The following is a 17,220-nucleotide window of genomic DNA, read 5'->3' on the forward strand; positions in this document are numbered from 1 at the left end:
TGCCTCCCCCGCCGCCGCTTCGTCGGGGCCCGGCGGGGACGGATTCTTTCCAGCCGCCGCCACCTTCTCTTCCTCCCCGGCACCGGGGGCGCTGTTCATGCCGGTGCCCGAGGGCTCGGTGGCCGCCGCGGGGCTGGGGCTAGGGTTGCCCGCCACGGATTCCCGGGGTCACTACCAGCTGCTGCTGTCAGGCCGAGCCCTGGCCGACCGCTACCGGAGGATTTACACCGCCGCGCTCAGTGACAGGGACCAGGGGGGCGGCAGCGCTGGACACCCGGCCTCCAGGTGAGTCTCCGGCCGGGGAGGTGGGCCGGGTGTGTGTGTGTGTGTGTGTGTGTGTGTGTGTGTGTACGGGGGGGGACCTGCCCTGTCCCTGTGCCCCAAACCGCGTGTGCCACCGCGTGTGCGCGCGCCAGCGTGCGTGCATCTGCGCGAGCGTGCCCTGGGTACGGAGCCGTCTGGATGCTGGAGGGAGAAGCACTTGGCGGGGATGGGCGGGTGCGCTGGCTGCGGTGTGCGTGTGCGCGCGTGTGTGTGTGTGTGTGTGCGCGCGCGCGCGTGTGGTGTGGGAGAGAAGGGAGACGGGGGGGGGCGTAGCGTGTGATGCTAGAAAAGGTGATGGTGGTGCTGGGTCGGTCACGACACGTGTGTGTATTGTTGAGGAAGGAGGGTAGCACGGTGGGTCGAGGGTAAGACAAGGAGAGAATTGGCCAGACAGGGAAGGGAAGTGGCTCTTTCCAGTGTCTGCGGCAGTGTTATTGGCACACACTCTTCCTTCCTTCCCCCCCCCCCCACCTCCACCCCCAAACTCACAATGACATTCTTCTCCGCTACCCTCCTTCAAAGAAACCTGCCATTCACCTGGCCGGGGGGCGGGGGGGAGAGTGCTGTAGGTTAAGGATAATGTCAGTATCCGTAGGATGAATTGTAGACGGTCCACGGTACGGATGAATAAAAGGTGGAGATGTATGTAGGCTGTGAAGCGTCCGACAGAGAATGTGGGAGCTGTACTTTGATGATCTGGCCTTTGGGATTTCGCGAATAAATGATTGCAGCTGCTCTTGTGTTCTGATGTCCCATTCGGCCATTTCCCTTCATCTTCTGTTCTGTATTCTCTGTTATTCGTAGGCGTGTGAGTAGAAGGGGCTGCGTAGGGAAAAGGGGGAAAAAAGAAAAAACAAACCCGAAGAACTTGTATGACAGCTAGTATAGTGTTCAGCTGCCACCAGCTCAGAGACATCGGAGTGGCTCTGGGACTTTGTTGTAATGAGACTGTCTGCATCCTCAGCTTCCTTGATGTAGATACTAAATCACTTTCGTTTTCTTTTTCTTAAAATGTGGGTGCCTTTTTTGGCTAAGGGATCGCCCATTGTTTTCTTTTCCATGCCTTTACTTGCCACCTACCCTAAAGGATGGTGACTGACTTGTTTCACCAGCTTTGACAGTGGTAATTGGGACTTGATGTCATTCCTTCCCACAGTATCTTGCAGTTTAACAGGAAAGCATAGTAGAATTTTGTCAGAGTTTACTGCATCTTCCCAGTGTGCTGTGTAAGTCAGGAAGTTGTAGTTTATTAGTATGTATTGTGGCTTCACCATTGAAAAGAGTTGAAAAGATAGAGCTTTGTTCACACTTTCCCCGGGTAAACTGGCCTTCTCATGCCTGGGATTATTTACAGGTTTGGGACCAGGAGTACTTTTATGAAGTAGATATAAATGTACATATATAAGTGTATATGATATGGATATAAGTGTATTGTTTTGCCTTCCTATCCAAAATGTCACATGTATGTTTCTTGCTAATGTTTTTGAAAATAGCACAAAACCATATTCGAGAGTTGGCTCTAATAAGTAGGTATGTTATGACTGCAGTATAGTTCCATCTATGCCAACACCTTCCAGAAATTACTTACTTTGTATGTCCCCCCCCCCCCGTCTTATACATTATTTTGTGTTTGTCTTTCTACTACTTGTATAATTTCTTGACAGTTTTAGGCAAAATTAATAGAGGTTAATAACATGCATAAAATTTGTGAATGGCTTGTAGTTTTTGGTTGATTTTTGAACACACTGTCAATGAAAACTAATAATAGTTCAGTTATTTTAAGAAATATTTGTGGAATTCAGGCTAACCTTGTAAGATAGTGCCTGCTAATAATGCTTCTTCATAGCAGTATTGTTTATTACAGATCATGAAATATTTTTTTCTAAATTTTAGCCTGCAAATGCTCTTTATGTGAGAATTTGATTTTAATTTAGTCATTTATTAAGAAAATTCAAGTTGGGGCTGGGAAGGTGGCTCAGTGGTAGAGTGCTTGCCTTGCATGCATGAAGCCCTGGGTTCGATTCCTCAGCACCACATAAGCAGAAAAATCCAGAAGTGGTGCTATGGCTCAAGTGGTAGAGCGCTAGCCTTGAGCTGAAGAGCTGAGGGACAGTGCTCAGGCCCAGAGTTCAGGCCCCATGACAAAAAAAAAAAAAAAAGAAAAGAAAAAGAAAAAAAAATCAAGTTAATGGTAAAAGCTGGCATCGAAGCTCTGAGTGGATATGTGTATAGGGTAGCAATTGAGTTAGAGAGTAGATAAACACAGAAATCAGCCACAGTAGAGAATTCAGCTATAGGGAGCATCCGGTTTCATGGTATAAGGAAAAGGAACAATGAAAAAGAGGTTAGAAAACAAGAAGAGAACCATGAAACAGTAACACTTCTTACTAGAAGAAGAGAGGGTTTCAGAATAATGGGTAAGTGCTTAAGAAAGAGTTTACAGGTTGCAAATAACTTTTGAGGGAGTGGTCATAGTTGAGGTTTGTGTGAAGAGTGAAGGTGTTGAGTTAACCAGGACCAGGGTGTGTATGTGTGTGTGTGTGTGTGTGTGTTGAGTTAATGTTGAGTTAACCAGGACCAGTGTGTGTGTGTGTGTGTGTGTTTGTGTGTGTGTGTGTGTTTGTGTGTGTGTGTGTGTTGAGTTAACCAGGACTAGGTGTGTGTGTGTGTGTGTGTGTGTGAAGGTGTTGTGTGTGTGTGTGTGCGTGTAGGTGTTGAGTTAACCAGGACCAGGGGTGTGTGTGTGTGTGTGTGTGTGTGTGGTGTGTGTGTGTGTGGGTTACCAGTTGCAAAAAGGTAGGTGTAAGTATTCAAATATAGGAAAGGAAGAACATAAAGAATTTAGAAAGGGTAATTGTTAGAGATCAATGGGGTATTTCAGGGATGTTTAAGATGACTGATGTATAGAGGTTAGTTATAAAAAATGTTAGGAGTTGGTCTTCCTTTAAAAACAAAGAGATGAATTATTTGTAAAGATACATATTGATAGGTTTTTAAAAAAATTTATTGTGAAAATACCATACAGAGGAGTTACAATTACATGGGCAAGATAACGAGTACATTTCTTATCAAGCATTGTTGCCTCCTCTTTGTTTCCCCTTCCCATCCCTTCCCATACTCCCCCTACCTCCCCCTTTGATAGGTTTTTTTGAGGGTAGGAACTATAACTATTCATGTTTTATCTAATGTATATGTCTAGCACATTTTTGGTATTCATCGGTAAATACCACGTGCCTACTGTGCCTGGCACCGTTGTAGGTGCTGAAGATATAACAGTAGACCTAACAGATAAGGTTTCTACTGTCTTTGAACTTCTACTCTAGTAGGAGAAATAGACAACCAGTAATTTCAATTACTGATAATTGTGAAGAAAACACAACTAGATTCATATCATCAAGCATTTGTAGTTAGACTGTTTTAAGTGACAAATTCAGGAAAAGTGTCTTTGGGAGTTGGCATTTAAGTTTAGATAAAATGAAGAGGCAAATCTAGAAGAAAATTGTTTAAGAAATTGAGGTGGGAGCTTGTTGTATTCAAAGAACAAGAATGACAAGTGAATTATCAGTAGATGTATAGTTGAGAAACTGAAGGATTCAAGCATGGAGACGTAACAAAGTTAAGAGTTGGAATTTTGACACTAGACTAGTTTCAAATCCTGACTCCATCATTTCTTAGTTGTGTAACTCTGAATACATTATATAACTTCTATGTCTTAGTTGTTTTTTTTTTTTTGAAATTTGTAGAATGAGGGTAATATGGACTGCTTTATTACGTGAAGTTCGTGGCATTATTTATATTAGTGAATAGTAGGTTCTTTCCCCCTTTTTCTCTAAAGAGAAGGAAAGGCCTTGCTATTTACTCTTTTTGATCCCTATACTAGAGTTGAATGTAGAAACAACTTTCATTTATTCAGTGACTGAATAGGTATGTTTTTAAATGAGTGAGTTGATCCGAATTGCACCATTTTCATTGGGGAAGTAGTTGAATAAGAAAGGAATGTTTGGTCACTTCTTCCTGTGAATAGTGGTATGGCCTTATAGTTGGGAAGCACCACGGTCAGTGGCTGAATGTTAGAGTTCTAGAGCCAGACTGAAATCTTTTGTGAGAAAAACTGTCTTTTCTGTCAAAGTATTTTACTTAAAAGTTCCTGCTTTGGCCTGGCGGCATGACTCTTAAGGAAAAGAGGAATTGCCTTGGGATAAGAGAGGATTTATAAAATGTAAAGTTTTGTCTTAAACTGCTTTTCTTTTCAAGATGGAATTAAGATGTGCCCCTGGACTCTACAAGAATTAGTGGAGGGTATGGGTATATTTTGAGTTTACTGTTAATTTTATCTCAAGATCCCTGTAATATAAATACATTTTACCCTATTCAAACTAGCCAATGGATAGATTGTGAACCTGAGTCCAACCAATCTGAGCAGGGGGCAAGGCCTGCTGTGTTAGAATCAATACCTGAGCCCACTGCCAGCTCTGTGTGCTTGCTTGCCAGAGTTTTGGCCGATGGCACACCCTTCTGCAGAAGTAAATTTCATCTTGCTGAGACAATTCTTTATTTTCATGTCTATCATTGTGACTCCAGTGGTTCTTGAGAGCATATTTATACTTGTTTAAATCTTTTCTTAAAAAACATAGAAAATTGGTTTAGTTAGATTTTCTTTGTCTATTTCTTTCTCTTTATTTTCTTTTCATGCTCATACCGTGGCATGAACTCAGGCCTTACATGCTTTTTTTTTTTTTTCTTCTTTTGCTTAAGGCTGTTGTTCTACCACTTGAGCTACACCTCAGTCCAACATTTAATTAATTTTAGTTTCTCTATTGTGGGTTAATTGGAATTAGAATCTTGAGGACTTTTCTGCTTGGACTGGCTTTGAACCATGATCCCTAGACTTCAGCCTCCTGAGTAGCTAGAATATAGACATGAACCACTAGTGCCTGGTGCTTCTTTCTTTCTTTAACTCTGTGTGTGTGTGTGTGTGTGTGTGTGTGTCTTGTTTGGTGTGGGGAATCAGCATTTCAGCCCTTAGCTGTTTCTTTACTTGTAACTTTTCTTGGGTATCCATAGGACGTGTTCCCATACATGCTCTGTAAATGCCAGTTATTATTATTATTAAATCACAATTGATATTCCAGTCATCTTAATATTTAAAAAAAACCTTTGCAATTCAAAAAGGAGAACTCGTAATTGATTTAGGGTTAACATGTGACTAAAGGTGAAAGAAAAATAGAAATGAAAGGTATTTGATGATAGTGTTTGACTATATGGTAAAAAAGGAAATGATACCGGGAGGGAACTGATAAATGGGTAGATAAAGAGGAGTCCGGCTTTTTGGATCTTACAGTGAGTGGTATATGAGCAATGTTAGTGGAAATAATACATGAGATTGTGACCATAGTGAGGAACTACTTTTCTTCTCAAAGCTAAATTTACTTAGTTCCTTCAGCTGCTTGCTTTCCCTCCCTTCCTCCCTCCTTCCTTTCTTTCTCTTCCTTTCTTCTTTCTTCCTTTCTGCTCCTTTCTTTCTTTTTCTGTGTCCCTACCCCTCCCTTCCCTCCCTTTCCTCCCTTCCCTCTCTTCCCTCTCTCCTTCCTTCCCTCCCTTCCCTCTTTCCCTCCCTCCTTCCTTCCTTCCCTCTTTCCTTCCTTCCTTCCCTCCTTCCTTCCTTCTTTCCTCCCTCCCTCCCTCCCTCTCTCCTTCTCTTCTTCCTTTCCTCCTTCTTTTCTTCTTCCTTCCCCCTTCTCTGTCCATCTGTCTTTCTTTCTCTTTCTCTCTTCCTTCCTTCCTTCCTTCCTTCCTTCCTTTCTTGTCAGAAATAGTATTTGAGCCCATCTTACAGGTGCATGGAATTTCTGTTGTAAGAAGGGCTGGGAATGTGGCTTAGTGGTAGCGTGCTTGCCTATCATACAGCAAGTCCTGGGTTCCATTACTCAGTACCACATAAACAGAAAAGGCCAAAAGTGGCACTGTGGCTCAAGTGGTAGAGTGCCAGCTTTGAGCAAAAAGAAGCTCAGGGACAATGCCCAGGCCCTAAGTTCAAGTCCCAGGATTGGCAAAAAAAAAAAAAAAAGGAATTTAGTCAACTGTTCTTGCAAATGTTTAGGAGCTATTAATCAGGACTTACTTTCATCCTATAGAGGTTTGTCAATTGCAGCAGGGTGTCAGTAGTGGCTAACACCTGTCATCCTAGCTAGTCAGGAGGCTGAGATCTGAGAATCTGGTTTGAAGCCAGCCTGGTCATAAAAGTCCCCTTGAGACTCTGTGGCTCAAGTGGTAGAGCACTAGACTTGAGCACATAGGGGCTCAGGGACATACCCAGGCCCTGTGTTCAAGCCTGGCAACCAACAAAAAAAGAAAAAAAAAACATTTGTAAGTTGCAACACCTAGACTTGACTGTATTGTCTCTCTAGGGGGTCATATGAAGATAGATATTTCTGAAAGTGTTGAGTGGCTAAGAAAGCATAACCTACTGTGACAGAGATGGCACTCATCCTACTCAAGTGTATGAGCAAATGTAAGAAATTATAGTTTGCTTGTAAGTAATGGTGAGATTTCTCTTAGTACTAGAATGTAAGTGTCATGAAGGAAAGGAGTAGGAATTCATTGTAGCACAGAGTCTTAGACCAAAGGGAGGGTATCCTGAAGAGCAAATAAGAATCAGATTTTAATCAGACAATATTGATCAACCCAAATGGTTTTGAGCCAGAAAGAGACAACTCTTATAGGAGTGGATTAGGAAATGATGTGGTATTGAACTTGTGTGTACATGTTTGTGGATAGGTAGTAATTTTCTTTTTCTTTTTTTTTTTTTTTTTGGGTCTGGTTGTGGGGCCTGAACTCTGGGCCTGGGTGCTGTCCCTCAGCTCTTCAGCTTAAGGCTAGCACTGTTATATCTGTAGAATTCTATATAATGAATGATTCTATGTAAAGGCAAAATTTGCTATGTTAGGATACTGACAATTAGAAATGTGAAATAAATTTATCTCCCAGCCCAAAAGAAGTGAAAAATTTTGTTTTGCTTCTTAAAATAAAAATGTTAATTTAAAAATACTTCAACATTTTGAAATCTTTGTCTTTAAAGTCATCAGCATAGTCTCACTTTTTTTTTTTTTTCAAAAACTGGTTAAGCATGCAGTTTTAGGGGAAGGGGTTAGGTTGAGATTTAATTTGTACACAATATAGTTGGCTCTCTATATGTGTATTTGAAGACTCTTGGAACTATCACTACAGGCAAATATAGAGGAATGTTTTCATCATTCTTAATTTTCTTTAGTTTGTCTTCAGTTTTCTTTAGTTTCTTTAGGCCCTTCTTCTAATGCCTATTTACCACTGTTTTTCACAGATACTTTACCTTTTCTATAATGTCATATAAATCTAGCTACTTTTAGACTAGGCTGGAGATATTGTTTGTCCTGTATTTCCAGTAAGTGGAAGTGAAGCCTTAATACTTACTAGATTTTTTTGAGGTTTTTTTTTTTTAGGCATATATACATGCACACACATGTATATATATATATATATATATATATATACATGTATATACATATAATACATATATATGCTATATAGCTTAGATAGCATTATTAGTTTTTATAAACAATGCTGAGGAGGGCATGTTGCCTCCCATTAGGGGTGGCCAGTCTGATTATTTGGGTAGTATGGTAAATGTATGCTTTTTCCTTTAGTAACAAGCAACTAAGGAAGGAGTAAGGCTTGGATACTGTGAACACTTTCATCAAATGGTTTTATTGTTCTTTGATAATCCTTATGTAAATCAATAATTTCATTAGAGATTTCAAAATGATTTATTTCCTTATAATTTCTTCTGTATTTACTAGCTGCTTATTTTGCAAAAAAGCTTTTTCCCTTTTCAACTGACGATAACTATAGTTTCTCCTAAGAAATCGGAGTAGTAATGTTTTTCTCTCCTCAGTAACTGAATTGACTTCATAGTCCAATGGTGAGTGCTGTGGTTAACCGTCCATATCCCCATTTCTTCCATCCTTGCACATGCTGCTCTACTTTTAGAAATAGTAGTATACTAGTATCCTTAGTATTCTATAAGAAAGATAGCTGAGTCCTTGAATCAAAAAGAGCCTCTTTCAAAGGCATGCTTGTTCTAGTGCAGGACAGCCTGCATCCATTTTCTGTTTTATAAGATACAGCAACTTTGAAGGTCCGTCCCAAGCCCAAATGCCTCAGGGGGCTGGCTGAAGCCTTCCTGTGACTGCACTGCAGTTCAGCAACTTTGTCTGTTCAATCCTGCTTCCTTGGCTGTCCTGCAGTTGTTGACGCAATATCAACTAAGTGTTCCTTACTTGTCAATTCCATAATGAGTTTCTGGTTTGCACTTGTGTATTTTAGAGTCTTTCCTGGGAATCCCTACTAAGGGTAGTTGGTGCTAGGAATGGTAATAGAAAGTAGATTTCAGAATGAGACTTGGAGCTGGCTTATAATTGCTGGCTGGCAAGAACCTTTTTCTCATAGCAAAGGTGGAACCCTGCTGCTGGTAACCCTTGGCATGCAGCACAACTGTGCCGGTGTTAAAGCTGTTATGAGGACACAGGTGGAATACAGTTTCTGTGGAAAGGAATGTACTAATGATTACAATATTGTGGCTTTTTTTTTTCCTGGTCCTGGGGCTTGAACTCAGGGCCTGAATGTCGTTCCTGAGCACTTTTGCTCAAGGCTAAAGCTCTACCACTTTGAGCCATAGTGCTACTTCTGGCTTTCTGGTGGTTAATTGGAGATAAGAGTCTAAAGGACTTTCCCCCCCAGTTAGCTTTGAATTGCAGTCCTCAGATCTCAGCCTCCTGTGTAGTTAGGATTACAGGTCTGCGCCACTGGCACCTGGCTATATTGTGGGATTTTGAGAGCTTCAAGGAAGTGATAAATTATAAGGAAAATATAATGAGGTAGCTAGTGGTAAGTAACATTGATAAATTGGAGAAAGATGATGAAATGGTGAGGATAATTGGGAACAAAATATAAAAGGAAATTTTTTTAGCAGCTTGTAAAGGAACAGTTGCAACAGGAAGAAACAAAAAAAAATGATTAGGCCAAGACTAAATTTAAAAAACAGCAAAGGACCAGGATAGTTTGAATTTACAGCCGGTTTACTATGCCAGTGTTCTCGTGGGGAAGAAATGGAGCCTGGACTTTTAGAGTGGATCATCTGAACTGATATGACAATCTTGAAACCTAATTTTCCCTGAATTTTCTGCCTACAAAAGTGGCTTATTTCTTCTGGCTAGAGGATGCTTGCTTGAAGATGTGCAGAAGTCTATGCTGCCCTTCCTACTGTCATCTGCCCCATTCTTCTCTTCTGACTATACCAAACCAAGAACTAGAGTTACATCACAACCTGCTGGGAGGTACTGAAACTGCTAAAGGTAGAAGGGACACACACACTCACACACATACATACACACTCATGCTTGCTGCATATTTGCAGTTTCTAAACTGTACTAAAGTGTACTCTAGAGTAGCACACTAGCTACCCAGGCATACCATGTGATATTTCACATTTTCAAAAGAAACAGTGGCTTTCATAAGCTTACTAGTCTGAGATAGTTAATGGTGTTGACATTAGATGATAACTACATTCCTTTTGATGTGGTCATGTTTTTGCAAATTTGGCCTTTTTATTAGTTGCTGTGATACAAATCAAGCATTACCCAGTGGGTCAGCAAAATAGGGTAGTATGTTCAATTTAATTCCAGGCTTCAGAATTTTTAAATTCAAAAGGTGCACACCTAATTATTAAATGCCTCCTTTTTTTTTTTTAAACCCCTGATCTTAGGGCTTGAACTCAAGGCCTGAGCTTCATTGTGCTCAAGGCTAGTGCTTTATCACTTGAGTCACTTCCTTAAATGCCATTTAAGGATGAGTAAATCATTTAAAAATGTGTTTTTCTTCAAAAGGCTACTAAAGTTTTTAACACACAAATTCTTGTTTTTGTTTGGTTTAATTAGTACTGTTTGGAAAATTTTTTTTTGGGGGGGGGGAAGGGGATACAGATGCATGGAAAAGTTACTGTGGAGGATATCACTGTATTCAGTAGAGAGCTTCCTTTTGTAGGTGTTGATCTAACAACTGTTGTTGCTGCTGCTGCCCAGTGTCCAGCCTGACAGCACCAGAGAACTATTATCCATTAAAGAAAGAAACCAATTCTTATACTTTGGAAAGAGCTGTGATTCATTTGGACCGGACTTGCCATATATTCTGCAAGCCTTTCCAGCTTGCAGAGCCAGTACCACTAGCTGAGTATTTAAAAAGTATCTAGTCAAGGCTTTGAATGTGGCTTAGTGGTAGAGTGCTTGCCTAACATACATGGAGCCCTGAGTGTGATTCCTCAGTACCACATACACAGAAAAAGCAGGAAGTGGTGCTGTGGCTCAAGTGGTAGAGTGCTGCTAGCTTTGAGCAAAAGAATCTCAGGGATAGTGCCCAGGCCCTGAGTTCCAGCCCTAGGACTGGCAAAAAAAAAAAAAAAAAAGTTTAATCCCTCAGCACAAGGATCATTTCAGTCTAGAGATCATTTCGTATTAAAGGAGAACCCCTGAGATCCTTTGTTTCAATATATATCACTCCAGCTGGAAGCTACTGACCTTCTAGTCATTGAAATATTGTCTCAGTGGAAGAACTGATGATATCTCGGAGACTGACTTGATACCCTTCAGGATGGCATGTCATCCTTCAGCGCTCCCACTGAGAACACATCAGTAGTCAGTAGGAATGGCTCCATTAGCATCGCAGTGATACACTTGGGAAATTTACACTTCCCTGAGAAATAGAGGTTAAGAGACCTTGGGTCTCAGAAGAGAAACATTTCAAACAGAAGACACTGCAAGAACCCCCGTGTACTTTAAACTATGGAGTTTGGGGCTCCTTTTCAGCAGCAAGAAGTAATTGTTTGAGTGGAGCTTGCATACCTGTTATTCTGGAAGGTAAGGTTGCACTTACACACTGGACCATGATTATTTGGCACATAGGTGATCTGTTGGGTGTCTTTGTCAGATTTTGGTATTGTGGTTACTCTCATTTCATAAAATGAATTGGGAGTAGTTTCTTCTGTGTTTAAAAAAAATTATATGGCTTGTCAAAATTAACTCCAGGAAATGGAAGCAAGAGGTTTTTTTTTCCTTGTTGTTCTTGTTTTCTTTTCTTTTTGTCCTGTTCATTTTTCTAAAGCTCCAGATGTTTCTTTTTTTTTTTTTTTCCTTCCAGGGCTGAGGACCGAACCCAGGGCCTTGCGCGCACCAGGCAGGCGTCCTTCCGCTGGGCTAAGCCCCCAGACCCCTGTCCTGTTCATTTTTCTGTCTTTAGGAGAGTAAGGAACATAGAAATGGAGGGGCAAAGGGTGAGCAAATGCAACAGTGGTAGTCATTAAACACTATGTGGGTGGAGACCAGAGGGAAATACTGGGGGAGAGTGAGGGAAGGGGAGACATTGTCCAAAAAGAAATGTACTCTTGATCATCATAATAAAAATAATAAAAACAAATACTAATATTAATTGTGTTAATATTAATAAAATTCAAAAAATTAAAAAATTACATGGAGTCTGGTATTCTTTAATATTTGATGGAATTTACCAGGGGTGCCATTTAGTACTGGAATTTTTCTTTTGGAGAAGTGACAAATTCAATCCCTCTGATAGACAATGAGATATTTAGATTTTGTTATTTTTTTTATGTCACATTTAGTAACTTGTATTCTTTTTTTTTTTTTTGGTTGGTCATGGGGCTTGAACTCTGGATCTGGGTGTTGTCGCTGAGCTCTTCAATTCTAGGCAAGCACTCTACTACTTGAGCCACAGTGCTACTTCTAGTTTTCTGGCGGTTATTTGGAGATAAGAGTCTCATGGACTTACCTGCCCGGGCTGACTTTGAACTATGATCCTCAGAACTCAGCCTCCTTAATAGCTAGGATTACAGGTGTGAGTCACCAGTGCCCGGCTGTAACTTGTATTTTTGTACAAATTTGTTAATTTCATCCAAATACTTGAACATTTTCACATAAAATTTTCCATAGCTTTCTTTTCTGTCCTTTATGAGATCTGTGAAAATAAATATTATTATTGTGTGTATGTGCCAGTCCTCGGGCTTGAACTCAGGACCTCTATGCTTTCCCTGAGTTCTTTACTCTAGGGTAGCACTCTATCACTTGAATTATAGCTCCGCTTTTTTGTGGCAAATTGGAGATTAGAGTCTCTTGGTCTTTTCTGCCCAGGTTGTCTTTGAACTATGATTCTTAGATCTCAGCCTCCTGAGTAATTAGATTGCAGGTGTGAGCCACTGACACCTGGCTTTTTTTTTTTTTTTAGTTTGAGTTTCATAAGAAAATTGAGAGGAAAGCATCAATTTCAAAAATACCCCTTGACTACTCTTTACATAGCCTTCCTATTATCAACATTCCCACCAAAGGTGCGTGCATGGGTGAGTGCGTGTCTGTGTGTGTGTGTGTGTGTGTGTGTGTTATCATCAGTGAGCCCACACTGATGTATCATATTCACCAGGTTATAGTTTACATTAGTGTTAATTATTGGTGGTATATGCTCTATGGGTTTGTCACTGCAGTATCATACAGAGAATTCACATTGAGCTAACATTGTATATTCTCTACTTATTGATTCCCATTCCCTCCCCCAACTTGTCACTGATTATATAGTTATTACTATTTCCATTGTTTTGCCTTTTCTAGAATGTCAAGTAGTTGAAATTGTGGATTTGAATTGGGTTCTTTTGTTTAGTAATTATGCATTTAAGGTTCCTTGTTATCTCTCACTTAATTGTCCATTTATTTTAATGCTGATTAATACCCATTGTCTGAAGGTGTTAGAGTTCATTGAAGGACATCCTGATTTCTTCAAAATTTTGACAGTCATGAATAAATATCCATGAACAAGTTTTTGTGTGGATAAAAACATTTCCAACTCCTTTAGGTAATATCAGGAAGTGTTATTGTTGGGTCATGTGGTAAGAGTATGTTTAGTTTTGTAGGAAATGGTCCAACTGTCTCCCGTACATTCTCATCAACAATATATGAGAGTTTATATTGTTTCATGTTCTGGCCACCATTTGGTGTTGTCAGTGTTCAGGATTTATTTTCATTTCCCCAGTGACATATGTTTTGAGCATTAAAATTTTTTTTGCCATCTATTTAAATAAGTTTTAAATTTAAGTGTATTTACAAATTGATTGCCATTAAATGTGTCAGTTTATAAATATAATGCATCTTGATCAATATCACCCCTTTCATCATTCTCCCACTTCCCTCCCAACTCCACTCCTCCCTTCAATTATTTCTATTTTTCTTATTTTTCAGTTAAAGACTATTTTCATGTTGAATCTTGGGAGTTCTTGGTGTAGTGTGGATAACAGATGTATCATTTGCAAATACATATTTCCCAATCTGCACCATGTCTTCTTATTCTTTTTTTTTTTTTTGGGTCCGGTCGTGGGGCCTGAACTCTGGGCCTGGGTGCTGTCCCTCAGCTCTTCAGCTCAAGGCTAGCGCTCTACCACTTGAGCCACAGCACCACTTCTGGCTTTTTTTTCTTTTTGCTTATGTGGTGCTGAGGAATCGAACCCAGGGCCTCATGCATGCAAGGCAAGCACTCTGCCACTGAGCCACCTTCCCAGCCCCGTCTTCTTATTCTTTTAACACTTGTTTTTTACAAAGCAGAAGTTTTTAATTTTAATGGTCACTTATGAAATCTTTCATGAATTATGCCTTGACATTGTATCTAAAAAGCCATTACCATACCCGAAGTCATCTGAATTTTTTCTCCGTCTCTTTGTTTTTTTTTTTTTTTTGTCAGTTGTGGGGCCTGAACTCTGTGTGTGTGTGTGTGTGTGTGTGTGTGTGTGTGTGTGTGTCTGTCTGTCTGTCTGTCTGTCTGTCTGTCTTGGGGCCTGAACTCTGGGCCTGAGCACTGTTCCGGAGCTCTTCAGCTCAAGGCTAGTTCTCTACCACTTGAGCCACAGCGCCACTTCCAGCTTTTTCTGCTTATGTGGTGCTGAGGAGTCAGACCCAGGGCCTCATGCATGTGAGGCAAGCACTCTACCACTGAGCCACCTACCCAGCCCCTCCTGTGTCTTCTTGTAGGAGTCTTACAGATTTGTGTTTTATATATAATAAAGATGTTTTTCATTTTGAGTTAGGTTTTGTGAAGTATGTAAGATTTATATCTAGATTTGTTTATTTGCCAGTTGTTATAGCAGCTTTTATCCAGAAGTCTAATTTACAGTACTATATCTTATTGGTTTCTTTGTTAAAAGTCAGTTGACTATGATGTTCCAGGGTTCTCTATTCTGTTCCATTGCTCTGTTTCTTCATTACCACAAAGTCTTGATTACTGAGGATTTATAGTCCTGAAGTGTCAGTCCTCTAAATTTGTTTCTTTCCTTGGTTATGTGTTGGCTTTTGTGTTGGCTATTCTAGATGTTCTATCTGTCCATATAAGTTATTAATACAAATGTAAATGATGTTGTGCTTTATTTTAAATTCCACTCCATTGCTAGTATACAGGAAAATAACTTCTACATAATAACCTTGTATCATGCAACTTTACTACAATTTCTTATTAGTTCCAGGAATATTTTGCCTATTCTTTTGGACTTGCTATTCAGTCATGTCATCTGCTAGTAAAAAGTTATTTCTTCCCTTTATTTATACTTTTTATATACTTTTCTTATTTTATTGTGTTCAGGCTTTCAGTATAATCTTGATAAAGAATCGTGACGGGTACAACTTTTTTTTGTTGTTGTTGTCAGTCATGGGGCTTGAACATCGGGCTTGTGCTCTGTCCCTTAGCTCTTCAGCTCAAGGCTAGTGCTCTATCACTTCTAGTTGTCTGGTTGTTTATTGGAGATAAGAGTCTCCTGGACTTTCCTGCCTGGACTGGCTTTGAAGCTTGATTCTCAGATCTCAGCCTACTGAGTAGCAAGGATTATAGGCATGAGCATCAGCTTCGCACTACTAAGTATAATATCAACAGTAGATGCTTTTGTAAATTTTATTTTAATCACGTTAAGGAAGTGCCCATTGATTTTTAGTTTACTGAGAATTTTATCATGAATAGGGGGGGTTGGATATTTTTTGAAATGCTTTTTCAACATCTACTGGTAAGATCATGTTGATGTGGTAGATTATATTAATTTATTTTTCATACTCACCTTACTTCTTGTGGTATAAAATACATTGTTTTCTTCAAATGGGGATTACAGTCTAACATGGCCATTTACATGTTCCAGGCTTCTTGGTTAGTCAACAACCCTTCCATCATTCTTATTCATCCTGTCTGTAATTTGATAATACTTTGAGGACTTTTCTCATATGTGCTTATGAGAGATGCAGGTTTGTAGCTTTTAATGTCATGTCAGGTTTTAGTGTTAGGTTTATGCGGGCTTTGTAACATTTATTAAGAAATATTCCTTCTGCTTAAGAGATTGTATGGGATTGGTATAATTTATTCCCTAAGAAATTTCTGAATTTACCAGTAAACTTTTTGGGTTTTCTGTTTTGGAAGGTTATTATGATTATTTTTCCAGTCCTGGGGCTTGAACTCAGGGCCTGGGCACTGTCCCTGAGTTTCTTTTGCTCAAGGCAGTACTGTACTACTTGAGCCACAGTGTCACTTTTGGCTTTTTCTGTTTATGTGGTACTGAGGAATTGAACCCAGGGCTTCATGCATGCCACGCAAGAGTTCTACCTGGCCCCTGGAAGGTTATTAATTATTGAGTCAGTTTCTTTAAATAGTATCAATAGTTCAGGTTTTCAATTTCATTAGTGTTAGCTTTGGGAGATGGTCTTTCCAGGAATGGGAGTATTTCTCCTAGATTATTAAAAGGTTAATACCACAAATAATTCTATGCTTATAGCATAGAATTATTTGTGGTATTAACCTTTTAATATCCATAAGTGATGTCCCATCCTTTATTTCTAATAGTCTTTTTGTTTCTGATAATCTTTTTGGGCTTTTTTTCCTGATTAGTCAGAGGTTTGTCAGATTTTGCTTATAAGTACAAAGAATTTACTTTGGACTTCGTTAGTAGTTCTATTGCTACGTTGTTTTCTTTTTATTTGTTTTTAACCATCCCTCCTTCCTTCCTTCCTTCTTTCCTTTGGTTGTGGGGCCTGAACTCTGGGCCTGGGAGCTGTCTCTCAGCCCTTCAGCTCAAGGCTAGCGCTCTACCACTTGAGCCACAGCGCCACTTCCAGCTTTTTCTGCTTATGTAGTGCTGAGGAATCAAACCCAGAGCCTCTTGCATGCAAAATAAGCACTCTAGAGCTGGGAAGTTGGCTCAGTGGTAGAGTGCTTATCTTGCATGCCTGAGGCCCTGGGTTCCATTCCTCAACACCACATAAGAAAAAAGAAAAAAAATCGAAGTGGCGCTATGGCTCAAATGGTAGAGTGTTAGCCTTGAGCTGAAGAGCTGAGGGTCAGCGCCCAGGCCCAGAGTTCAGGCCCCACGACCGGACCCCCCCCAAAAAAAAACCAAAACAACAACAACAAAAAACAAGCACTCTACCACTGAGCCACCTTCCCAGCCCCATATTTTACTTCTTTCTACTTTGACTATAACCTTAGGTAGTTGATTTTAGATTTTCTTGGACCTTAAGTATTTAATTTTGAGTTTTCATCTTAGCAGTATTTTATTTGTATTCCAAATATTTTTAATTGCTATATATTTGCCAGTGCTGTATATTTACCATTTTGCTCAAATATTTTGTTTTTATGTCATTTTTACATTTAATCAATGAATTTTTTTAGAATTAATTTTTTTGGGGGGGGGTCGGGTCGTGGGGCCTGAACTCTGGGCCTGGGCGCTGTCCCTCAGCTCTTCAGCTCAAGGCTAGCGCTCTACCACTTGAGCCACAGCACCACTTCCAG

The 17,220-nt window shown here is 40.0% G+C and overlaps 1 protein-coding gene across 2 annotated transcripts in view; it reads left to right on the forward strand.

Annotated features, from left to right (window-relative positions):
- The first annotated feature begins 24 nt into the window (after positions 1-24).
- The window catches only part of Mycbp2 (MYC binding protein 2, E3 ubiquitin protein ligase), a 236,244-nt gene continuing 219,048 nt past the window's right edge, over positions 25-17,220 (forward strand). For both annotated transcript variants that reach the window (XM_013009100.1, XM_013009110.1), the window contains exon 1: positions 25-285. In XM_013009100.1, the coding sequence (XP_012864554.1) occupies positions 98-285 (188 nt within the window). In that variant the 5' untranslated portion in view covers positions 25-97. The remainder of the gene's footprint in view (positions 286-17,220) is intronic.

The sequence above is a fragment of the Dipodomys ordii genome, unplaced genomic scaffold (genome assembly GCF_000151885.1).
Source record: "Dipodomys ordii isolate 6190 unplaced genomic scaffold, Dord_2.0 Scaffold1, whole genome shotgun sequence".
NCBI lineage: Eukaryota > Metazoa > Chordata > Mammalia > Rodentia > Heteromyidae > Dipodomys > Dipodomys ordii.